At 39.7% G+C, this 26,197-nt stretch overlaps 1 protein-coding gene across 1 annotated transcript; it reads right to left on the reverse strand.

The window, feature by feature from the left end:
- Positions 1-7,953: 7,953 nt before the first annotated feature.
- LOC119785143 (tryptase-like) lies at positions 7,954-24,519 on the reverse strand. The gene is made up of 6 exons (XM_038287588.1): positions 24,382-24,519; positions 21,245-21,265; positions 19,627-19,789; positions 18,792-19,051; positions 18,543-18,715; positions 7,954-9,111 (listed from the first exon to the last, which is right to left on the reverse strand). Exons 1-6 carry the CDS (start codon positions 24,434-24,436, stop codon positions 8,755-8,757), a joined length of 1,029 nt encoding a protein of 342 aa, XP_038143516.1. The 5' UTR covers positions 24,437-24,519; the 3' UTR covers positions 7,954-8,754.
- Between the last annotated feature and the right edge of the window lie 1,678 nt (positions 24,520-26,197).

A 26,197-nucleotide genomic window follows, 5' to 3' on the forward strand; every position in this document is an offset into this window, starting at 1 on the left:
ATGGCCTTATTAGGTTCCCTTAACTTTTCTTGTTGGGACCACAATAGGAGAAATCCAGGGAGAAGCATCAATGTTCTTCCTAATGCCCTCTTTCGAGAGCAGTTCCAGTCCCTCTGACACAGCTTCTCGTACTGCAAATGGAAGACCTTGGAGTTTTTGCTGAATTGGATATGCATATTTGCATATTTTAACTCTGAACACAAGCCCAGCAACACAGCCAAGAGTGGCAGAATCTTACTCCTGTGTTTTCACTGTTTTCAGGCTATAGATTTCAATGACGGCAACAATCCACACACCAGACAATGTCTCAATCTACAGAGCTCCTGAAAGAAAAAGGGTGTGTGTGGTCTCACCATATGGTAAAGTGAAACTGATACATCTATTGTAGATGTATTTACTTTGGATGTTGTATATAACTTCTGACATAATTTGAATGTTTTGTGAATGAAAGTTGGAAGTACATCTTGATGCTTTTTTTCCCCCCCATCTCTAATGTGTGCATGACTACGCCAATCTCTTTGAGGCCATTGTAATTGATGATGATGAGATTGAAGATTTTACAGAAGACAAAGAGCAGGACATGTCCCCAGAAGAACATCTGGAGAAACAAATGTGCAACTACATATTATTGCAGAGCTGGCCATGGATATTGACCACAAGAAAGTCACACGCTTCAATATATGTCAGACTGATGTGTGGGATGGAGCTGTTTTCAGGACTTTCAGCGGAGCACATACTCCAACAAGAACGACGGGTTCATCAAAGTCAACGATGATGCTGGCTGTTTGGAGAAAGGGTTGGAGACAGGTGGCCCGAAGCATGAGTTTCTCACGCTTCTTATGGCCTTTCTGAGCCCCATCTTTGATGGAACCCCAAAAGCCGTTATGTTGTGGGTAATTCGAGAGGTGTGTCATTTTTAGGTTAGTAAATTGGTAGTACTTTTAAATAAAAAAATTTCCAAAACATCTGCTTATGTATCTGTCATAAGCAGATCTAAAGCCCCTGTGACACCTTAATGATTTAGTCAGCGTATGCCTCATGTCCCAGAATCTTGTAAAATGCTGGCCTACGCAGAACTTTTTATGTATTTTTTCCATTTTTGGCGTATACATACAGTAGAGTATTTATAACGGGTCCAGAACTTATGTTCAAAGACAGCCTAACTTAGGCATAATGCACAGCAATTTAGTGCCAATGAAATGTCACAAGCAGGTCTCCTGAAGGGGCAAAAATTTGCCCTAAGGTGCCCGTTCTGATTTCTTTAATTGCGGTATTACAGTGGGTGATGGTTGGAAATGCACACTCCACTCACGCTCCCTGTGTTTCACGAATTGCGTGAAAAAACATGTGACTACTATAGCCACCAGCTGGCAGTCTGAGTCCATTTCGGTGTCCCAGGAGTCAGGATTAGATAGGTGAATGAGCAGACTGGAAGGTGTGTCAGGTGTTGCGAGCTGAGCAGATTAATGTTCCCCAGGTTTAGCGTAGAGGTTAGGGTGAATGGTCTGCAGTTCAAAAGATTGAGGGTTCGGTCCCAGCTCTGGCCAGGTTTTTTATTGTTGCCTTAAATGTTTTTCTCTTTTTTTAATCACTTGATGGCCTATGATTTGTAAAATTTGTACAATAACTTAATTAACTTATTTATATATTACGGATACTAGCCTATTATACTGTTTGTCTTTATGGCATCTTTCTTTTATTTAGATTAGCTGATGTGCGCTCCACCTTTCCAAGGAATTACATTAGACCATAGGTATAATCATTCTACAGCCTCAATATCTTACTCTGATAATAGGCGTATCGTTATACTATTTTTGTTATTTTTATCATCATTATTATCTAGCTGGTAAAATTTTCAGTTTGATCTGGAAAAGGACGCTATGATGCCTTACAAGCATGAAAGGCCCAACCCCCCCGGAGCTAATCCGGAGTATTCCCATTTTAAATACAGTGAACCCTCCTTTATCGCGGGGGTTTCATTTTCCAAAAAGAACCCGCGATAGGAAATAGAAACCTTTATTTTTTTTTACAGTTATCATACAATGAAATACTCCATTTCAACATTGAAATCAGGGAATACATTGATTTGAGTTGAAATGCAAGTAAAAACATTTTCTATGAGACATTTTCCTGACTTTATGTTTCACTATTATATTATGGGCTACTATATAAATCTTTTTTTAAGCATACCTGTAAAAATGTAATGATCTCAGAATATTGGACCCAGAATTCGAGGCGAGACAGGCAGTGGGAAAGTTCAAAACGTTTATTAAACACTAACAGGTGCGCGGGGCTGCTCGTCTGCTGCAGGGCGGATCTCTGCAGGGATAGGAGAATACAGGTCAGTGACTGGATGTAGAGCTGAATGCGACTTGGAGCAAAGTCACTGACCTGATTCAAAGTTCAGTCCGTTCGCAGAGAACTCAGCAGAATCCAGAAGGGAGGTTTGACCGCAGTTGCGGCGGCCACGCCCCCAGAGTTCCTAGAGAGCGAGCAGCAGACGCCGAGCAGCAACAGAGTCCAGAAGGGAAATCCAAGGCTGAAGTCAGAAGACAGTTCCAGGTTTAGAAGCCGATAGAATCCAGGATCAGATGCGACAAACAGAGCAGACAGGGGGAAGGCAAAACTCGAGATCCACAGGACAGAAAACTGGTCATAATCAGGGAAGCAGACAGACAAAAGACAGCTAGGAAAAGTCTCACCAAAACACACGAATAACCTGGCGCTGATGGAAGGCAAACACACAACTTAAATAGTAGAGGTACTAGGTGAAAAAATGATCGGCGATAATCAGCGTCAGAACCAATTAGACAGGGGAGCAAGGAGCAAAGGAAAAAAACCAAACCATCAGCGCCAAGAACATGACAACCCCCCCCCCTCCCTTTCAAGGGCGGATTCCAGACGCCCCAACAGGCTGATCAGGATGATCCCCCTGGTGGGGGTCCTGATCCCGGATCAACCGGGCCGGAATCCAGGACCTGTCCCTGGGTCCATAACCCTAGCCTGACGTAGTCCGACTCAATTCTATTCAGAATATGAGTCTGATACTGCTCCATAGAGCTGTGATTATGGGGCGTGTTTCGAACGAACCAGGAAAAAAAATGCCTCTGCACTCAATTGGATAGACCTACAACCAATAAGAGCAACGGAGTGCGTGACGTATGTTAAGCGAGGCATAGTTGTTGTCCACAAAAATCAAAGCGTGCAGTTGCACGCCTAGAATAAGAAGATGAGACTTGATCGCGTTTCTCTGTTCCTCTTTTAAAATTAATTTGCTGTCGATATCTTCTAGAACAGACCTAATAGCAGAATCTACTCACCTAAACTCTCCAGCAGCAGCCATTGTTGTTGTCACCCAAGCACGCATTGGTCACTTGGTTGATTACGTTACTGTTGGTCATCTGTCCATCATCGTATAAAGCCCGCCCTGACAATTTGATTGGATCGCCTGACAGTGGGCGATAATACTCGCGCTACTATGGAGCAGAGCCAAACCGAACTTCCCGACCTCAAACTTTGTGGGCGGGACTAAGTTCAGAATGGCACCCAGGCTACCATAACCCTCCCAGTCAACCAAATACCGGAGCCTACTGCCTATCCTCCCAGACCTGAGAAGGCGCCTGACCGTGAAGGCAGGGCCCCCCTCTCGGAATCCGGTGGGTGGAGGTGAACAGAAGGGAAAAAGGTCTTCTCTATCCCCATAAAAGAAATCCACCAAACCAGACTCAGAAGAAAGGGGAGAAAAATAATCTGGACCAGGCTCCGGGGGTGCTGGGGAGGCAGAGAGTCTGGTGCGTCCCAGCCTATTTTTACCCCTAGAAGAACAAGTACTGAGGAAGTGTCCATCACTGCCACAGTACAGACAGAGATGAAATTTGATTCGACGTGCCCTCTCCTCCTTGGAGAGACGTGCGTCCCAGCTGCATAGGTTCGGGCTCCAGCATCCGATCCGGACCAGTGGCTGACATAGGTGCAAAGGGTGCGGAGTGATGAGCAGGTTGAGGAAAGGCGATAGTTAGTGCTCTCCTCTCCCTGCGACACTCAGTGAGGCGAAGGTCGATCTGGTTGGCAGCTGCTTCAGAGTCCGGGGGTAGTCGTGGGTCGAAAGCTCATCTTTGATGCTTTCCCGCAGGCCAAAGAAAAAAACATCCATTAAGGCGTCTTCATTCCAGGAACAGTCGGCTGACAACAGGTGGAAATCAGTGATGTATTCCATTACTGACCGATCTCCCTGTCTGAGAGTCAAAAGTCCCCTTGAGGCTTCCATACTCAGAAGAACTGGGGAAAAACTCTGGTTACTTCCAAAGAAAAATTATTATAAGAGCTGCAGAGTTCAGGATTATTCAACCACTCTGACGTTCCCCATAATTTGGCCTTTCCCGCTAACAGAGAGATTACATAGGCCACCTTGGCTCGATCAGAAGGAAACGCAGAGGCCTGTAATTCAAAATGAATTTCGCACTGAGTTAGGAAGGCTCTGCATTGATCAGGATCCCCTTTAAACGCTTCAGGAGGGGACAGACGCGGTTCAAGAGAAACTGGACTATGAGTAGCAGACGTGGGCGTGGCAGCTGTCACAGGTGGGGCAGCTGGAGCAGCCTGATTACGCAAATAATCAAGGATCTCCTGCATGCCTGATTCTAGCCGGGAAATGCTTTGATCCACATCATTTCGCCACTGCCCGTCTGCCGATGGGTCCATGTTTTGGCCAGGTTATTCTGTAATGATCTGAGAATATTGGACCCAGAATTCAAGGCGAGACAAGCAGTGGGAACGTTAAAAGCGTTTATCAAAACAGGTGCATGGGACTGCTCGTCTGCTGCGGGGTGGATCTCTGCAGGGATAGGAGAATACAGGTCAGAGACTGTATGTGAAGCTGAATGCTACTTGGAGCTAGTCACTGACCTGATTCAAAGTTCAGTCCGTTCGCGGAGCTTTGACCGCTGTTGCAGCGGGCGACGTTCCCAGAGTTCCTAGAGAGCGAGCAGCAGACGCCGAGCAGCAACAGAGTCCAGAAGGGAAATCCAAGGCCGAAGTCAGAAGACAGTTTCAGGTTCAGAAGCCGGTAGAATCCAGGATCAGATGCGACAAACAGAGCAGACAGGGGGAAGGCAAAACTCGAGATCCACAGGGCAGAAAACTTGTCATAAACAGGGAAGCAGAGAGACTAAAGAAAGCTAGGAAACGTCGTACCAAAACACACGAATAACCTGGCGCTGATGGAAGGCAAACACACAACTTAAATAGTAGAGGGACCAGGTGGAAATGATCGGCGATAATCAGCCGCAGAACCAATTAGACAGGGAGCAAGGAGCAAAGGAAAAAACCAAACCATCAGCGCCAAGATTATGACAAAAATAACCATTTCCATTTCTTTCGTTTTTAAAATTAAATAAAAAATTAAAATGGCAAAAATCCAAACGTGTCTGCTAGTTTAAAGTCCATCTTATTTATTTGAATATTTAACGAAAACATTGCAGATGCCACACACGCACACAAAATGACAGAAAGAAAGATCAGAGCGTTTTAGTTTATATATATATACATAATACCTTTCAAAAACTATGAGTGTTTTTAAAATCTAGTGATTTTTTGAAAGAAAATAAAAGAATAAAAACAGTTGAGGATTTTAAAAGCAATTTTACAAAAAAGGAACATAACAGCATTTTTTAAATAAATGATTTATTATGAGAACATGTATTTATTTATGTTTTTATTTAGATTAGATTAGATTTGATTAGATGAGCTTTACTGATATCACAGCGGAGAAATTCACTCGTCACATATTGGCATAGAAGTTACTGAAGGTGCAAACAGGGAGGAAAAAGGTGCATTAAGAATAAGCATTATATATATAGTATATCCAGGTATATACAGTATATCAAGATACAGTGGGGCAAAAAAGTATTTAGTCAGCCACCAATAGTGCAAGTTCTCCAACTCAAAAAGATGAGAGAGGCCGGTTATTTTCACCATAGTTATACCTCAACTATGATAGACAAAATGAGAAAAAAAAAATCCAGAAAATCACATTGTCTGATTTTTAAAGAATTTATTTGCAAAATATGGTGGAAAAAATGTATTTGGTCAGTTACAAACAAGCAAGATTTCTGGCTCTCACAGACCTGTAACTTCTTCTGTAAGAGGCTCCTCTGTCCTCCAATCGTTACCTTCATTAATGTCACCTGTTTGAACCCGTTATCAGTATAAAAGACACCTGTCCACAACCTCAAACAGTCACACTCTAAACTCCACCATGGCCAAAACTAGAGAGCTGTCAACGGACACCCGAAACAAAATTATAGACCTGCAACAGGCTGGGAAGTCTGAATCTGCAATAGGTAAACAGCTTGGTGTGAAGAAATCAACTGTGGGATCAATTATTAGAAAATGGAAAACATACAAGACCACTGATAATCTTCCTCGATCTGGGGCTCCACGCAAGATCTCACACCGTGGGGTCAAAATGATCACAAGAATGGTGAGTAAAAATCCCAGAACCACACGGGGGGACCTAGTGAATGACCTGCAGAGAGCTGGGACCAAAGTAACAAAGGCTACCATCAGTAACACACTACGCCGCCAGGGACTCAGATCCTGCAGTGCCAGACGTGTCCCCCTGCTTAAGCCAGTACATGTCAAGGCCCGTCTCAAGTTTGCTAGAGAGCATTTGGATGATCCAGACGATGACTGGGAGAATATCATATGGTCAGATGAAACCAAAATAGAACTTTTTGTTAAAAACTCTACTCGTCGTGTTTGGAGGAGAGAGAATGCTGAGTTGCATCCCAAGAACACCGTACCTACAGTGAAGCATGGGGGTGGAAACATCATGCTTTGGGGCTGTTAAGGGACCAGGACGACTGATCCGTGTGAAGGAAAGAATGAATGGGGCCATGTATCGTCAAACTTTGAGTGAAAACTTCCTTCCATCAGCAAGGGCATTGAAGATAAAACGTGGCTGGGTCTTTCAGCATGACAATGATCCCAAACACACCGCCCGGGTAATGAAGGAGTGGCTTCGTAAGAAGCATTTCAAGGTCCTGGAGTGGCCTAGTCAGTCTCCAGATCTCAACTCCATAGAAAATCTTTGGAGGGAGTTGAAAGTCCGTGTTGCCCAGCGAAAGCCCCAGAACATCACTGCTCTAGAGGTGATCTGCATGGAGGAATGGGCCAAAATACCAGCAACAGTGTGTGAAAACCTTGTGAAGACTTACAGAAAACGTTTGATCTCTGTCATTGCCAACAAAGAGTATATAACAAAGTATTGAGATGAACTTTTGTTATTGACCAAATACTTATTTTCCACCATATTTTACAAATAAATTCTTTAAAAATCAGACAATGTGATTTTCTGGATTTTTTTTTTCTCATTTTGTCTCTCATAGTTGAGGTATATCTATGATGAAAATTACCGGCCTCTCTGATCTTTTTAAGTGGGAGAACTTGCACTATTGGTGGCTGACTAAATACTTTTTTGCCCCACTGTAAATAGTATTAAGGTGCATGTGTACATGTATCGCAACCCCATCAAGGCTAAACGTTTAAGTGATAAAATCTGTTAATTTTGTGAGTCTGAACATGAAATGTTTTTTACTATGGCTATTTTTTTTTTATTACAGACCAAGCACACAAACTCTCGATGGATTTTAATGAACACATTTAAAGATTAGCTTAACTTTTGATCCTCAAAGCTGTCAACGGCACTTATATTTCACAAAACTAAAGAAAATATATTTTCTTACATACCTTTTTGAACAAATTTGGCTTATCTCAATGAGGAATCAACTTTGGATATGATTTTAATTTCAAAATCACCAGCCACTGTACTGTCTCTGTCGCCTTTCTCTGGTTGCGCCTCAGTCCGTATCCCCATCTCCAACTTAATTAATTTTATTTTTCATTAAATAATAGAGATGCAGATAATGCAGTCACTATGTTAAATTAATTCATTAACTTTATTTTAATCAAAAACATCATAAAATAGCACAATATCACACTAAGATCCCCAATAAACCTGCTTTTCAGTTGACTGCAGGCCCACAAACGTCACCTTTAGCACGGCAGAGCTCCCAAGCGCCACCTGGTGGTTGTCCGGGTACATTGCAGTTCTTTTTGAAATAAAAAAAACTGGCCTCAGGAAATACATCGTGATTCACGCAGGAATCACGCAGGAAACCGTCCATTTCCAACCAGTACCCACTGTATTTGTATGAAATGTTATGTTTTCTGATAATAAATATCTATAGATGGTCATTTAATATACAAATAATCATATGATATCTTTATTGAACAATGTATTTAATCATTACAGAAAAAAGGACATTCAGCAAAAAAAGGGTTTCAGTGTTCAGAGAGCAGGACTGTTACAGGAAAATATTTTAAGTTTGTTGGATGACTAATAAAATTAATAAAATTTCTTGAAAAATGTATTAATAATTTGGCATATGTCATAATTACTTGTTCGAAGATCAGTCAACAAGTTACTTTGCAATATAATAATACTGCTTTTTTATGATAACATTATAAACTTTCCTTTTCTCTGGTACTCCAGTTTAAAAAAGAAATATTTTATTTTTAACCTTACACAATGTGATTACCATGTTTTTTTTTATTTCATGACAAGTGTTCTTCAATAAAGTAACATGTACATTAGTATGTCTTAGAACTGCAGTACAATCAATTAAAAGTGAACCACCCATATCAATAACAGTATTATGTGTCGTGTATTAAGTGAAATCTTTTCTTTGAACACTACCAACAAAAACTTGAGGTAACAGAGCAAATAAGAGCCATGAAGTAAGTGAGGTGGCTCAAGGTTTCACCACTGTCAAAAATACTGACATCAGTGGTCGTGCTGATAGGAGTAGCAGGGGGGGTGGCAGCACAGTGAAAGCCAGAGTCGCTGTCGATTCCAGGGGAGGTAAAAGTAACAAAGCCTGGTTCCATGCCTGTGACAGTGTCACTGATCCATCTCTGGTACTTGGACACTCGAGTGTAGATCCCAGGTTTCATTGGTTTAGCACAGCCTTCACCAAAGCTCACAACTCCAGCCTGGACCCACATAGAACTATTTTGGTTCTGTACTACCAGTGGTCCCCCCGAATCTCCCTGTGAGGAAAAAAAAAAGGTTGAATGTCTTTAGAAGCTTTTTGATTTTGATTAACTCTTTTCACTTTCTTTTCACTCTCAGTCTGAAGGACAGGATTTATTTATTTTCACTTAAATGTGAAGCATCCCTTAAAAAAGTTTTAAACATTTTGTTGGGCAATTGTATGGGAATCCCTTTGTAATTATTAGCAGCAATCGCACTAAGTTTACTGTAAGCCCAGCATAAGTTAATTGCTAATTGTTGCTCTGTGTTTACCTTGACAACAGACTTGAGATGCGTCTGTAAAGCCATTGCCAGAGGGCACAGAACAATCTGTCCTTAAGGAAGCTAAGTTTCTTAAGTGTTTGCTGCAAGATGGTGCTAATCTTCTATACGTCTGTTTTGGAAAGTTTGAAGTCTTTTTCCATCACCTGCCGGGGTAGTGGCAAAAGCACATATTACTTGAAGGGTATAAAGCTGATAAAGAAAACCGGCTCTGTTCTAAGAACTTCTGACAATGATTTTTAGGAAAAAAAATATTCTGCATCAAAAGATAAACATCGTAGACAAGCCTGAGCATCTCCATTTTGTCTTTTTCATATCTGATGCAAGACAGAGCAATGTGTCCTTTTAGTCAAGATGGCAACAGAGGTTTCTGTCCCTGTACTTTGAAAATGTGTACTTTGTCTTTTTTCCCATTTGTATGCTCCAAGTGCCTAAAACCAAAGTTAAATTCCTTGTTTGCAAATCCTCTCTTGGTCAATGCAGTTGAATCTAATTTTGACCTATGGCTTTACATAGATAATGCTTGTGATAGAACACAATGGATCCTGCATAGACCCATTTACTGCTTGTAAACAAGGAGGGCTTCATCAACAGTCCAGCAACATAAGTATGTTAACTAGCAGAAGCTTGTCGGTCTATGCCCATTCATTATCTGAGAATAATGAGAAAGTTTGACTTTATAACATAAACTTTTTATAACAAATGGCAATTGGTATGCCTATTTATGCGCAGGTGATGAATGGGAGATCATATCTCTCCTATACTAGATTCTCTTCGTTGGCCTCCCGTTAAATTCAGAATAGAATTTAAAATCCTCCTTCTCACATATAAAGCCTTAAATGGCCAAGCTCCATCTTATATCAGAGATCTGATTGTTCCTTATGTTCCTAACAGAGCACTTCGCTCTGAATCTGCAGGTTTACTAGTGGTTCCTAGAATTTCTAAAAATAGAATGGGAGGACGATATATTAGTTATCAGGCTCCTCTCCTGTGGAACCAACTACCAGTTTTAGTTTGTTAGGCAGACACCTTGTCTACTTTTAAGGCTAGGCTTAAAACTTTCCTTTTCGATAAAGCTTATAGTTAGAGTGGCTTGGGTTATCCTGAGCTTTCTCTATAGTTATGCTGCTATAGCCTTAGACATCTGGAGGACATAGGGACCCCCATTTCATCATTCTGCTTCATTCTATCTCTATTTTCGCTCTCTGCAAGATCTGTTAGTTCAATCTCTAACATTATGCTCTCTGCTTTTTCTGATAGTAGCTTCGCCTTGTCTGTTCCTGTTTGGCTGTGACACCATCCTGGAGAGAAATATCAGCTGTGCTGCCGCCATCAACGCCCTTGTTTATAAATGTTGGAGATTGGCCTGTTTTCCATTAAAATCCTGTTTCTCTGTGGTGGACTGGCTGGATGTGCTCTCTTCCTCCTCTGACAAGGGAGTTGGCTCGGAGCTTGTCTGCCTGGCTGTGTGTTTCCTGGACGGGGCCGCCTTTTACAACTGCTATCTGTATCTCTGCTTCTGTCTCCATGAGCCCCAGTTGGCCTCTGCAGATGGCCACTCACACTGAGCCTGGTTCTGCTGGAGGTTTCTTCCTGTTAAAAGGGAGTTTTTCCTCTCCACTGTTGTTACAAGCATGCTTAGTGTGAGGGATTGCCTTTGAGTCAATGAGCCAATGCAATCAACTGGTTTTCCTTAGATAGAAAACTTTGAATCAATTTGACTGTACAGCTTCCCAGTGATTTAGGCTGTAAATTGGTCTATACAATGGGGCTTACTTAAAGGAAAACGCCGTGTTTTTTAAGTTTGGCCCTTGATGTGATGTTATTACATCATGTTCTACTCACCCAAATGAGTTTTGTGTCATTTGGAGCTGTTCTGAAGATATTCGGTTAGGTTATATCCAGTGTGCGAAATAGCTGTCAATTTTTGGGGGTGTTCCCATCTCCCGATTGTTGCGCAATACCGATCTAAATTTTCTCAACATGCAGTAGGCCTATAACATTACAATGTCAAAGTCAAACCAGACATACAAGGACTCGAGAGGACGTTTCTCATTCACCAACAGTGAAACAGATAAAGTGCACAGGCACAACAGAAAAGATCAGTTCCTAATACTAAAATTCAAACATTCAATTTCACAATAAAATATAAAATGTACAATAATATAAAATATGCAATACTTATGCTAGTGCAAAAAGGCAGATGGTAATGGCAGCAAAGAAATATTATTATTATTATTATTACCAATTATGTAAGATATAGCATTTGTAACAGTAACAGTGCAAAAGAACAGTAAATACATATAGTATTAATAGTAGTGCAGGAGATAGTTTGTCCAGAGTTCTTTTTTTTTTTGAGGGGGGCTCAGCTTGCTGACAGCTTTGTGGATGAGGTGTTCTGTGAATCTGGTGGAGCGGGCAAGAGCCTGAATAGACAGTCAGTCTATAAAAAGACAGATGTCCTGCTTTAATTCAGTTTCTGACGAATGGAACTGGGACGAATGGCCCGAAGCATAAACGAACTAAGTGGGGGGCCCCAAAAACGAATGACCAGGCCCATGGTCTGTTTTTTTTTAATATGTTTTTTTTTTTTTATATAAATAACTTAAACAAGTGATATAAATGAATAAATGAATGTATATCAATTAAGAAATGAAAAATTCAAGACAATAAAATTCTGATTTGTCCACAACTGCTCATGCACATGAAAAAAAAAATATATATATAAAAAAAGTGTGAGAGATAAGGGTATTTTGTATATGGATATGTATGGATATATGTGTACGTATATGTAGATAGAGATATGTGTATACTGTCTATAGTTATGTGGGTGTGTATGTATATGCATGTATGTGTGCATGTGTTTGAGATACGGGTGTATGTGTAAGTATGTATGTGTGTATATATATGTATATATGTATGTATGTATGTGTGTGTGTGTATATATATATAGATATGTATGTATGCTTAAACATAGGTAGATGTTAATATAGAACAGGGGTAGGATTTAATAAGTTTTATTACTTCTTCCTACTCCTTTTCGAACATGATGGTATGTACATATGTTTTTTTTTCTTCTTTTTTGTTTTGTTTTGTTATGACTTCATTAATTTACTTATATTTGCTTTTTATTAAGTGTTCAAAATAAATAAATGATCAACATTCTCTTCGCAACGGCAGCCGCGATGGCGCAGAAGGCTCGCGGTATGTGCGTGTCCATTGACAAATCACACTGGCGTGCATCCGTCACGTTAATAAGACAGTCTAAGCCATGTCACAAAAAAGAATGTATCCCTCTTGTGCCGAAAAAAGAAAAGGAAAGAGGAAGAGAAAAAAATAGCAAGATAAAGGTATGTTTGCATGATTATTTACTGACCGGTATATTTTGTGCAGCAGCAGCACATATTGTGCTCACGTCACTTGAGGTAACAGCTAGCTTGTCGTCATAACTCGTGTAGTGATATTTATCAACCATCCATCATCATTAACAGTGAAATATTACCCGTTATTAATATACATTTATCTAGGTAGGTGTGTATTTCATGTGTTGATACATATCGGCGAGGGAGACCCAGCACATGTTGGAGAGACTATGTCTCTAGGCTGGCCTGGCCTGGAAATGCCTGCTTGGGATTTCCCCAGAGGTGAGGGACGTCCGGGCCTCGCTATTGAAGCTGCTACTCCCGCGGCCCAACCCCGTATAGGCGGAAGATAATAGAAGGATGGATAGATATCGGTTTAAGTTGAAGAAAACAGATGCCAGCTTAGCTAGCATTGCTGTTTGTGTTAAAGTGAATCTACTACCTTAATAGACAAAGCACATGCGCTCTCTGCTCTAAGATCTTTGGAGAGAGATGGTATTTATCTTTATTAGAAAATATACCAAAAATGAAAATAGAGTGCAGTTTTATTAACATGGTGGTGAGTGATGACGCAGTGCTTTCCTCATATTTAGGATGCAGTAGATCACCATTTTAAGTTTTCACCATATGGCAATTATGCCTCATTTGCCAACAGAATATGAATTGTTAGGTGACGTGTGGAGTTTCTTGTGGTACAACATGGGCAAATAAACTCATTCTACTAAATAAACTATGCATTATGTAATGCTATTTTTCATAGGAACACTGTTGAAGTACTTTGGAGAACAACCAACTTTACCTGCCCCTAATGTTTCGAGTGTCAGTGCCTCAACAGCTGATGATGCAGCAGGTGAGGGCTTTCTTGATGGCAAATGGTTACATAGCCTGTTAATAGGACAAAAAACATTAAGCTTTTTATTTATTTCTTTATTTTTTGTTTGTTTGTTTTATCATTGCAGGTTCATCCACTGCACAAGCGACTAAAAGGGAAGAGCACTTAGATGTGACTGAAAGAGAGGAGCAGTTACAAGGACTTACATTCACTGATCCGTTGGTTTCAAACTCAGCCGGCATGACAGGTCTGTTAATCTAAAAGTTTTTGTTTTGTGTTGGCTTTACAATTAAATGTTATGCTATGTCATTTTATTCTTTTTTATTTAATCTATCGTCCCTACAGGTCCTTCTACATCTGCACCCACTGCTATAGATTTCCCATCCACTGCCTCAACAAGCTCCAGCTATCAAGATAGATCAACAGCTCCTCCAATTGACACAGTTGAATGGTCAGCATTCCTCTCAGATTTAGAAAGGACTGATCTGGTAAGAAGAGGGCCAGTACCAATCAGTGACACCTCTACATTCCACAAGAGATCAGATGGACGAAGCTTTCACTACCACTATACATACAGACATTTAGTTAATGGGGAAAAAAATCAAGCAAAGCTGGCAAATTTATTCAAAGAAAAGTGATGCAGTTTACTGCCTCTTTTGATAATCATTCACAAGAAAGTCCACAAAGCTGTCATCAGAGGGACTGTGTGATTGGGTAAATGTAGGTGCTTTGCTGAAACAGCATGAAAATAGTCAAGATCATTACAATAAAATGGTGAAGTGGAAAGACTTTACCCTCCGTCTTTCTAAGCAGAAGACTATTGATGAAACAGAAATGGCCCTTTTGGATGCAGAAAGAAATTGTCTTACCTGTGTAAGACTGTCCAGAATGAGCTGATAGAGTGTGTCAGTGACAAAATAATTGAGGTTATGGTGGCAGAAATCAAAGACTGCAAATATTATTGAATAATTTTAAACTGTACACCTGATGTTAGTCACTATGAACAAATGTCTGTTGTGGTGCGCACAGTCACTCTGGGCACAACACCAGAAATAAAAGAGCACTTTTTAGGATTTCTGATAGCTCCAGAATCCACTGGCCTGGGTTTGTCCAATCTAATACTTAACAGGCTTGAGGAATTGAACATCCCTTTTCAGGATTGTCGGAAGCAGTCCTATGACAATGGGGCTAATATAAAGGGAAAAAAACAAAGGTGTGCAGGCTAAGCTATTGGTTAAGAATCCAAGAGCTTTTTATGTGCCTTGCAGTTCCCATACACTAAATCTGACAATGTCAGATGCGGCTAAAGCATCAATGGATGCTTCTTGTTTTTTTTGGAAATGTAGAGAATGTGTACGATTTGTTGGCTGGGTCCACTCAAAGGTGGGACGTCTTAAGGAAGTTTGTTGGCATCACGCTCAAATCCTGGAATGAGACACACTGGGAAAGCAGGATAAAAAGTATTGAAGCTTTGCGGTACCAGTCAGAGAAGGCGAGGGAAGCCCTGCTAGAAGTGAGAGGGAAAGCGTCTGACTCTGTAGTGGCTGTTGAAGCCAACTCCCTTGCGGAAGAGAAAGGTTCATTTAGGTTCCAGATTTGTTGTGTTGTCTGGTATGACATTTTGTCTAAAATTAACATCACGAGCAAGCTTCTAGAGTGAAAAAACATGCAGCTTGATGTAGCAGTTCACCTTCTAAAAAAGAACAAAGGTGAACTTATCAGTTACTGAAAAACAGGCTTCAGTGATGCACAGACATATGCTAAAGAAATTTCTGAGCAGATGAACAGAGAAGCAGTGCTGAAAGAGAAGCGATTGGGTTCTACAAAAAGGCACTTTGCCTATGAGGCTGCAGATGAGCCAATAGTGGATGCTATTAAGAGGCTTGAAGAGTCATTTTTTAATGCTGTAGTGGACTGTAGCATTCAGTCATTGGAGGATAGATTTACATCTCTAAGTGAGGTTAAAGATAACTTTGGAGTGCTGCTCAATTTTAGGGAGCTTGATCAAAAAGTCTGGAGAGAACAATGTGAGCTTCTTGCGGAAAAACTCACTTTTGGAGAGGAGGCTGATATTGATGGTAGCACACTGGCATAAGAGATATAGAGTCTTCTTGAACTTCCCCAAACTATGAAGACTGCCTTTGAGCTTCTCACATACCTCTCACAAAATGAGATGTTTGAGCTTTACCCAAATCTTTGGGTAGCTCTCAGGATAGCCTGCACTCTGCCTGTGACAGCTGCCTCAGCAGAGAGGAGCTTTTCCAAGCTCAAATTAATAAAATCATACTTGAGATCATCAATGGTCAAGGAAAGACTAAGTGGACTTGCAGTCATTAGTATTAATAACAAAGTTGGCCAAGCAATACCATACAATGATGTCATCAGTGACTTTGCCTCCAAAAAAGCAAGGAAGGAACGATTTTGAGGCACTGTTGTACAATTCATTGTTGAACCCTTGCTGTTCTTATGTTTGCTTTCCTTATTTAAGTATCTGTTTTTGTAACATTCTATTTTTGATATTAATGTTTGTCTATTTTGGTTTTATTTAAAAAAAAATGCACATTTAATGCACATTTGCAAATAATTTATTTAATATGTTTGTATTAAAAAGGTTTAGTAAAAGAAAGTATTGTAAGTGTTGGGATCTGGAGGCTTTGTCCACTTTCTCCACCAGAGGGCGCACGAGATCTCCTGGGGGCATGAGCTGACTGCAACACCTGTCTTCCATCTGCTCATCAGGAAGCCCTATTTAAGGAGGAGGAGGCTAACACTTCCCTGCCAGAGTGTTTGCCAGTAATGGTAGAGCTAGACCTGAGCCAAACAACCAGATCTGAATCTCTAACTTTTTGTGAACCTGCCTGACCCTGTTTCTCTCTGCCTCACAGATTGAGTCCTGTCTGAAGACCTGAAATCCTGGAGAATTATCTCTCTCTGGAATCTGCCTGCCTGCACTCAGTTAAGCCTCTGCCTTTGCCCTCAGTCCTCTGCCTGCCGACTAGCCTCTGGACCCTCCAGGTTCCCCCCCTGCAGCTCCGCTCCACCTTTGAGCAGGTATTTACTCCAACATCTGAAAACCTGCAGTTTACCTGGATCAACACTAATGCTGCGTTCACACCGGGGGCAGCAAAAGCAGCAAAATCGCGTCTGCTGCTTCATTTTTGCTGCTTGTACCAGTGAATTCTGACGCGCGTCTGAAGCAGCTTTGCTGCTCTCGCTGCGCGGTCCAAAAGTGTGTCTGACGCTCGTTGGGCGGAGCTTCACTATCCTTTCTCTGCCTTGCAGCTATATTTGCTGTTATCAGTGGGAATAAAGTAGTTTTAATATGTTTTTAAGTGAGAAATTACACCTGAAAACTTCATCAGTGGAGTCAGTTCATCCAGATTACAATCCTGCCTCCCAATATTATTTCTGTCGGAGCCGCTCAGACCCCCACATACCAGCGGTGCGCCGACAGAAGGAATCCATTCATCAGCAGCCTCTGGCCGGGTCGCCTCCTCGCGGTTTACCGCTGTGGCTGGTAGGTGTTTTTCATCTAAATAATCCGATCTGCAGGCACCAGAATAATAAAAGCGAACATATTCTGCCGGCAGATGTATATATTTTAAGTTAATTATGCTTTAATAAACTGTTTAAGAGAAGTGATCAGAGCAGTCTGTGTCATCAGCGCTGTGTCTCTCTCCCAGCCAGCTCCCAGATCAGCTTCTCTGATTGGTTGACGCGGCGCGTCGAGCAGCAAAAATTCAATTTTTCCATCTCGAGCAGCAGTGCGTTTGCGGCGCGTCGCGCGCGTCAGATGCCAAAAACGCGCCCGACGCGCTGCTTCGGCTGCTCGAAACGCGCCGCGGGACATTTTGCTGCGCCTTGACGCGCGTCAACCATTGACTTTGCATGTAAACTCACTGCTTCTGTCGCGCCAGCTGCCCCCGGTGTGAACGCAGCATTACTCCTCTGTCCTCCTCAGTGGTGTTCCCCTTGTGACCTGTCTGCCGAGCCAAGAACCAGTTCATACTCATTGTAAATTTGTAAATAAACCTTTGAACTTTTTCCCTGTCTCACGAGTGTTTCTGCATGTGGGTTAGACGCCTTGAACCCAACATGACAGTAAGTAGTGTTTATTTATTTTGTATTAATACATTATCATAGTGTATTCATTTTTTATATTCACTATAACATAATAGTATGACATTTGTGTCAGTAATGTTCTAGTATAGGTGATTCTGCATTGTGGGAGGGGGGGGGCGCCAAATCAAATTCTGCTTAGGGCCCCCAAGAGGCTCGGGCCGGCTCTGGTTGAGGTCCACAAACCGGAGTGAAGACCTGCTGTCTTCTCGCAATCTGTTCCGCGTTGTCCGTGTTATTAACTGCGGAAAAGCACATGGCTAATTTGCATATGCGAGCAGGATTGGCTGGCTCCACTTGGCAAAAAACAGAACATATTTGTGAATAAAGGTTTTGAATTTTAATACTGGACATGTTGAGCCTAAAAACATTTTAGTGTCCATTAGTGACAAAAGAATATTTTATTTTTAATTTTTTTGACACAATTTAAGACCCCCTTTAAATTTTGTTTTTGAGGCTTTCAGGGGGTCTCATGGGTTAACCCCGTATTTCGCACTCTGGTTATATAACGTCTTCCTATGGGCAAAACGACTTGAAGGCACAAACTAAACTGTTCATAATTTATCATTTATGCTACGCCAGCATTCATAACATGTAGGCGAAGGAAACTCATTTTGGCCGCATTTATCTGCAAATATGTGAGATATTTTTTCTTTGTTTCCTCTTTGAAATTGTGCTGCAGTCAACCTGTTAAGAATCAAAATGACAAACAAATACTTTTCTTTCTTTGATTAGTGAGGTTGATTAGTTAGGTTGTTCAAATGACAGACATACCATTCTCGATGTGTTTTTATGGTTAAATTTATTCCACCGGGCGTTAAAGAGACATTACATTAAAAAAAGTGGTAGTCACCTGACAAGAGTCCTTTCCACCTTGTTGAAGTCCAGCACACAAGTAATTATTTGTGTCCAGGTCTTCAAAGAGTAGAAGATATATATTGAATAGGTCCTGGTAGTAGCATGTGCATCTGTTGTTTCCCACTATCGGTACCTCTACTTCCTGCAGAGTAGAAGTTTGGCCAGAATCTAGTAACAGGGATAAGAGGTTTAGACTGAATCAACAAGCAGTATTGTCAGAGAAAACAAATATTTTGTAACTTACCAGTGACACCAAAACCTGTTACCAAGCTAGTAACCCCATCATGGAAAGTGCTGTTTTCAGAAGCTAGGCAGACTGGCTGTATGTAGTTAGTAAAGTTAATAGGAGCCGAAAGCTTCAAGAGACAGATGTCGTTTTCAGATGTATAACTGTGGTAATCAGGATGGCAGATGATTTCAGAGAGTTTTCGAGTCAATTTATTTGGGCTAGAAACATCTAGCTGTGAAACGCCAAGATGGACATCTGTGTGGTAAAGATCATCTCTTTAAGGAAAAAAGAACCAAAAAAATAAATTAATAGGAATCAACAGATAAGAGAAAGATTACTGTTTTATGTACTAACCTAGTTTCAACAAGTAATGAAACCTTTGATAAAATACATATGTACTTTGTGATTTAATGAATAAAAGATAATAAAGTAAAGACAGCACATTTAATAGTCTAAATCTAAATTAGCCATAAAAGCACTACATTTAAGATTAAACTGCATATACAGCACAGTTTAGATCAGAGGTCAAATTAATATTTGATTGTGTCCAAGTTTCAGCTATGTTTGGGACCTATTTCTTCATTACTTAATCCACATTGTGCAGTGTACCAATAACTGGCACTAAAACACTCACGGTATAATGGTTTTCTTGTGATTCTCTGGAAACAAAGGTTTTAAATGCTGTTGACTTTTTGTTTTGGTTAACTTAATTTTGATTCAATAAAAGAATAACTACCACCATTTTTGACAAATGGATTTTTCTTTTACAGTGTTGTTTTTATTACTCTGACCAAATAACAAAGTCTGGTAACCATTAAACCAATGAACCAACTCACTAAAAACCTCTCACCTGTTTATGCAGTGAGCAGCTGTCAGCACCCATTGATCATTAATCAGCGACCCTCCACAGGAAGAGTCATTTGTAGTGAAATATACCTGCCAGGGCCAGGCTCCTGGCTGGGCATCTTGACCCCCAATGATTCTGGACCCCTTTACCGCTACATTACCACAAACTAGCAGCAGAGAATGAGAAAAGGCCAGAATGAGTTAATGTGGAAGAACAGCTCACACCTATCAATGATCTTAGTTTGACATAACTCAGCTTTAGTATTTAGATTTATTTGTATTGACATTTCTATGGGTGATTTTCCTATGTTGATAGCTCTGGTGTTCTACTGTGATTTATACTACTTGTTCAGTGATCAACATACCGTAAATCCTCTAATATTGGTCTGTATTCCATTAGGGGCTCTAACAATGGCCGGTCTCGCTGTCGGAGGAGATAAATTATGGCCTGACTCGTATACAGTTCGGGGCTTTAATTAGAACCAATTATGTTTCTGGGAAGTCCTCAAAAACTTGTGATAGTAACATACAAGTACCACAGAGGGGCAATGTTTGCTAACGAATCCAAGCCATGAGCATGGGAAGTCCCATGATTACATAAGAGATTGTCTTGATCTGCAAGTGATGAGGAGATTATGGGGAGAGATGAAGAGGAGGGGGAAATTGTCGATGATTAAACAGAATTGGAGAATTTTTTATTAATTTTTTTTTACTTCAAACTAAACAAGACAATTTGAGTTAGGGGCAAGGTGATTAAATCTATAAGATGCCTTTTGTTATGAATAATTACAACCATGGAAAATGTTTACAATGCACTATGTTTGCTTTGTGGTGAAAAGCGTTAAAATGTCACAGTGTAGTAGGTCTTCATTGCTCTGAATTCCCCTTGAGATATATGATACCTGTAGCCTACTTCCACTAACCTAAAACAAATAAAATGTCGCTCTGATGGCAAAACAGTTTTTGTCCCATTTTTTAAAAACTTTGTTTCGCAAGTCAGTTTGGCAAAGATTCCATTCTGTGTAGGTTTTTTTTCTCCATATTGCTGTGCAGAAAATTTGCCTGGAGGCTGCTTGAAGATGTCTGAATTACAGGTATTTGTTGATAATGTTCTGTATATTGTTATGGTAACTGTACTTTTTCAATTAATTAACCTAGTATTTTATAGGTTCAAATAGACACAAAATCTATTTTTTATTCATTCCACTGGTTGTCTGTTTAGCTCAAATAGAAATAGAGGCCTGCCTCCAATTCTGGCCTCCTTCCAATATTTGGCCTGGACCAAGATGCACCTGAGTGAAATGGAGGCTCCGTCTTATATTAGAAGATTTACGGTAGTTGTAGAAATAGTAGTCTGGTAAACAATAATTAGATTGTGGTCATTTTATCACTGATATTTTGTATTATCATTCTGTATTTAAATGTTACTTTGAATTTCTGCTTTTCTCTGTACAAAATAGCAAACTTTATATAACATTGGCAGTGGCCTGACTTACAAAATTGATGTACTGTTCTATTTTATCGAATACAAAAGAACATCTTAATTGTCCAAACATTTCTGCAATCTTCCTGTTCAGTGCATGTCAAAAGACAAAAGAAAACTTCATAAACATGTTGCTTACCCAGGCCCTGTGATTGACAACCTGAAATGCCAAAGAGACAGACATGTTAAGTTAGTCACCAGCATACATGGTTAATAAGAGAAGGAATTACATAAAGTACTTTTGATTCATTTAGTTGCAGGAAGGCACAGTAAAACAGCATGCTCAAAACTTTTTTACAAATGTGAATACATTTTTCTCATTCTTTAACATAACATTTACCGTAGTTGTTCATTACAGTTTTTAGATATTTCTTTGATATAGTGTTTAGACCATTATACATTAAAAGTTCCAGATCATCAAATATACTTCTACATTGAACTAAGATGGCAGAAGCAAGAAAAAGTATTTTCTTTATCTGAATTTCATTCATTAGCGGAAAACAGAAAATTTAAACCAGCTGAGGCTACTTTAATGAAAAATTGCATCACAATATGTTTTATTGGTTGCATCACCTTTGGTGGTAATAAGAACCTATAACTGCAAATCTAACATTTTAGGTTTCCTTGTTTTTTTCTTTTTTAACTTCAGCCAGTTTGAATGGATTTTGAGTGTTATCCTAAATAATCTTGTTATGGTATATTTATTATTAGATTTAAATCTGGACTTTGACAAGGTCTTTCCCAAACCTTTATTTCTTTACCATTTTGTTTTGCTTCATAAGTATGTAAGTAGAAGGTCATGATCTGATCAATAATTTTTTTGTTTGAGATCATTTTATTTTTTATTTTCTGGAGAACTCACCAAACTCTCAAGATACATCAATTGATGTTTATAATTTGTACTTTTTTGCTAAGTGCCGAGATTGTGTACATATAAGAGTCTTGCATAGGGCAGGTACTAATAGCTACAGGTCAAAAGTAAACCTGTATTTTTTTATGGGTACTAATAGTGTGTAATATGCTTCCCTTTGTGGCATCAAGTGTCACTAGTGAATGAGATTTTTCGCCAGCTAGAATTAAGCAAAGTAGAAACAAAGTTAAAGCATTTCAACAAAGCCACTGACTGTGTATTAAATAATTTTTCATCAACCTACCTCAGCACATTTTATAAAAAAATGGAAAAGATTGGAATAAGTTAATTTGATCGTTGAGGTATTTTTGGCCTGAGTTAATGCTTCTGAAAGAGTTGTGTTGCTCAATCCATGTTGTGAATTTTATTCTTAAACTGGCTTTCTTTTATTCAATGTAAAATTGAAGAGTTGTTTTAAAAGAGGTTTTGTTTTGGTTAATGAATTGCATAAATACAGGTATGAGTGTGTTTGATTTTGTGGAAAAAAGAAAAGGCATTTTGGCCTTTGTCTTGTTTACTGCTAGTCATCCGTTAGAACAGAGTTATCCTGTTGCTCACTGGCACTTAAATGCCTCTGTTGTTAAGACAGTAATTTGCTGAAACTACAAGCATAAAGCACTTTGCGACTAAAAGCTTTAAATGAAAATCAGCAGCTATGTGTATCCATTGTAATCACGGGCCAGGCCGCAGTCTAATACTCACAAGTCCAGATGGGATTTTAAACTCGAGAACAGAAAAGACTGCAGGTAAGAGGGATTGGGTCCCGGTTCTAATGTCAATGCATGCGGATGCATACAGGTTTGAACAAACGCAATATGCACAACTCTGGCTCAGCTCAGGAGTGCTCAATGGGACTGCTCATAGAGAGAGAACAGTCTAGGGTGGAGATCTTCAACAGGGATCTGTGACCCCTAGGGGGTCCAGAGAGGTACTGCATGGGGGTTGCGAAGGTTTTGGTAGATTAGACTTTTTTTAATATCCCCCCAGCAATTTTTTCCACTAATTGAAATGTCATTAAATACACATTAACATGAATTCAACACACTGTAGTAAACGAAAAAGATGAAAAACAAAAAAGATAAAGTCATCAACACACACATTCAGCAATACACCGGAGCTCTTTCAAGCTGGGCACCTGTCAACAAGAAATCAGAATCCGAAATACCTTAATAATCTCAGGGAGAAATTACTTTCGTTACATGACTCCATCTGTAATAGAGTGACTACAGGACCAGTTTTATGTAACAAAATTTTATATATTATATATAATGAGGGGGTCCCCGCTCCATCAGTTTGGGAGTCCTTGGCCTGGAAAACATTGAAGACCCCTGGTCTAGGGTGTGGATATGGAATGTTCATGCTCTGTTGTCCACAGTGAGACGCCACACACAGGTAAAGACAATCCAACATGACGGATTTTCCCAATATGACATCAGAGGGGTCCCAACATACTTTCTAGCAGATTGGTTTAATGTTAACACACCACACAAGGTAGCATTATCTCGTCAGTTAACACTCCCTTCTCAGAAAGGGAAGTGCGGGACAGAATTCATTAGTATTATCTTGCTATTATATCTATTATCTTGATACCCACCTTAAGAGGAGACGTAATTTTTCACACCAGTGTAACTATCCAAGCCCAGAAACAGTTGCCTGTCTAAAGTCAATGCTGATGTCCTTAGCTCTTGGCATTGTATTGAATGTGTTTGCCTCAGTGCATTATACTTACAAAGCATGCTATAAGTGGTTAGATCTGCTTTTGTAGTGATTTAGGAGTAAATCTGATTACCATTATCAGCCTGTTTCTAAATTCCAGTCAAGTGGCATCTACTTAGTTTTTGAGCACAGGCTTTTCCAATATTGGTTTTGCTTTTGATCTTTAAATCACTGCTGAATCTGTTTATTAACTAGCTGGCCATTTCCAAAAGTTAATGCTACTTTCAGACTGAGGAAACATTTTGGTAAAATTGTCAGATTACGGTAGTTAGAACTTAAATCCGTCAGTCACATTTTCTTTTTGGCTTCTTTTGGATCTATTTGTTTTGGTGAATTATATAACAACTTATACAGTACAAGTAAAAAAAAAAAAAGTGTTATTATTGATTAAATTAAATGGGAATGTAAGCTACAATACTTGTACATATTCATAATGATAAGTCAACCAGTTAAAATTATTTTGTAATAAATTGCATACATATTTGATAAATTGCAAAGCATATAATTTATTATTCTTAACCAAAATGCAATCCATATGAAAATAAAAAATTTAAGTCCATTATGTTTTTCCATCATGTTGAGATGAATGTGTTCAGTGCCATTAACAATCATGCAAGTTTACAAATGAAAAATTAACCATTAACTCTTACCATTGCAGAAGAAAATGATCACCCCTAAGTACCCAAACAACCTTTGGAGAGTCATTTTCAGAGTCCTGTAAGATCTCCAAGTCTTAGACCAAAAATCCCTCTGATATAGATAAATGTTCAGTTCCACTCCAAATGCTATTTTACACTTGAACGTTTTATACCAGCATCAACCTTCTTCAAGCAGATGAAACCTGATAGTCCTGACGTCAAACTTCTGTTGGTATTTTGCAAACAATAAAAAGATTAACACTAAAGAAAGCTGTTTACTTTGATCCTCGAAGAGGGTTAGAATGTGTTTTTGCTTGCTTGTACTCAATAAAGATAGACTTAACTGGGTATTTTCTTCCTAAAGTAAGCAACTTTCCTAGTCTTATATTATAACCTTTACAACTTTTTACACAATAATTAAGTGGCACCTTAGTTCCTACATTTGTTAAATGATTTTTAAAGATTTACATAAAGGTCTTTAACAAGGATCTTGATTGACTTTGGTAGTCAGTTGACTGAGAAGTATCTATTCCAATGAGCATACACCATTTTTTAATCCAAACTTTTTTTTTTACAGTTTTTATATTGTTTATTATTCGCATTATTTTGCATCAAAAGTTGGATTTTTGCACAAGTTGCTTTCATCACAGCTGTATGTTCTACCTTAATCTATAAAACTACAACATGTTTGGCTAACCTGTTTTGTGTCCTCTCCTTGGTGCCCTTTTTACAAATAATGTCCAAAATCCTAAGCTGTTAATTCTTGTGTAGTCAGTCAAAGGTTTGATATCATGGTCAAGACACTGGGCCGGATTTATCAAGATCCAATTTTGCGTGCGGTAATTTGCGCTCGCAAATTGGAATTTTGCGCGAGGGGCTGAACCATGGTTTGCGGGTGATTTAACAAGAGCGATTGCGTAACTGGTGGCAGGTGCAAAACTGTTGGAGACGCCCTATTTAAATGATGGTTTTGCGCGTTTTGTGGTTTGCGGCAAAGTAGTTTGTAAACTTTGGCAACCTTTATCCTAAGGTGGTATGTGCCTGAATTTCTACTTCATCGCAGTAAAAAAAAAAACAGGTGTTTTGTATCGGCCTGTAGAAAAATGCACATACCAAATGGCTCACAAGAAGTGACTGTGGATAAGATGACTGCGCGCTGCATCCCCGCAGCATTGCCATGTTGCTCCACAGGCGCAAGGCCGGGGTTCTCTCCGTTAGGGCGTCAGGGCATTTAGAACGTCGGACAGCACTTCTGAAAAACGAGATTGGGAGATCCCAGATGCAAAAAAGTGCAATGTTGCAAGGAGTTTTGTGATATCTGGTATCGCGTGGGTCCTCCTTGTGGCTGGGTCCAAATCCATTCGGAGTTCCCCCAACAGCTCCAAAATGGCAATGCTGGATAAACTATATGTTTTGATGATCTTTTCCTCGTTCATTCTTAAAATATTCACACGGAGTGAAAAAATGCGTTCTCTGCGTCTCCTTGCTTCATTTCGATGTCTCCTTCTTGCGACAATAACCGCTGCCATGTGTGCGCAATTACGCATACAGACCATTTGCACCTTCTTTTGAAACGTGTTAAATATAGAGTGAGATACCGTTAGCAAAATTGCTTTCAGGTTGATAAAGCACTTTGCGAGTGCTAAATTAATATATTTACACGTTCTCCTCCCACAAGACGCACTTTTGCGTGTAAACGCCCAATATTGAATATTCATTGCAGAAAAAGTACTAAATGGATAAGAGGCGCTATTTAGCACGTTTTAAAGACCAAATCCTTTTAGCACGCTGTAATTGATCAGTTTGTACATTTTTTAGCGTGCGCAGT

This window comes from Cyprinodon tularosa, unplaced genomic scaffold (genome assembly GCF_016077235.1).
Source record: "Cyprinodon tularosa strain WSP-4 unplaced genomic scaffold, ASM1607723v1 ctg1061, whole genome shotgun sequence".
NCBI classification, from domain to species: domain Eukaryota; kingdom Metazoa; phylum Chordata; class Actinopteri; order Cyprinodontiformes; family Cyprinodontidae; genus Cyprinodon; species Cyprinodon tularosa.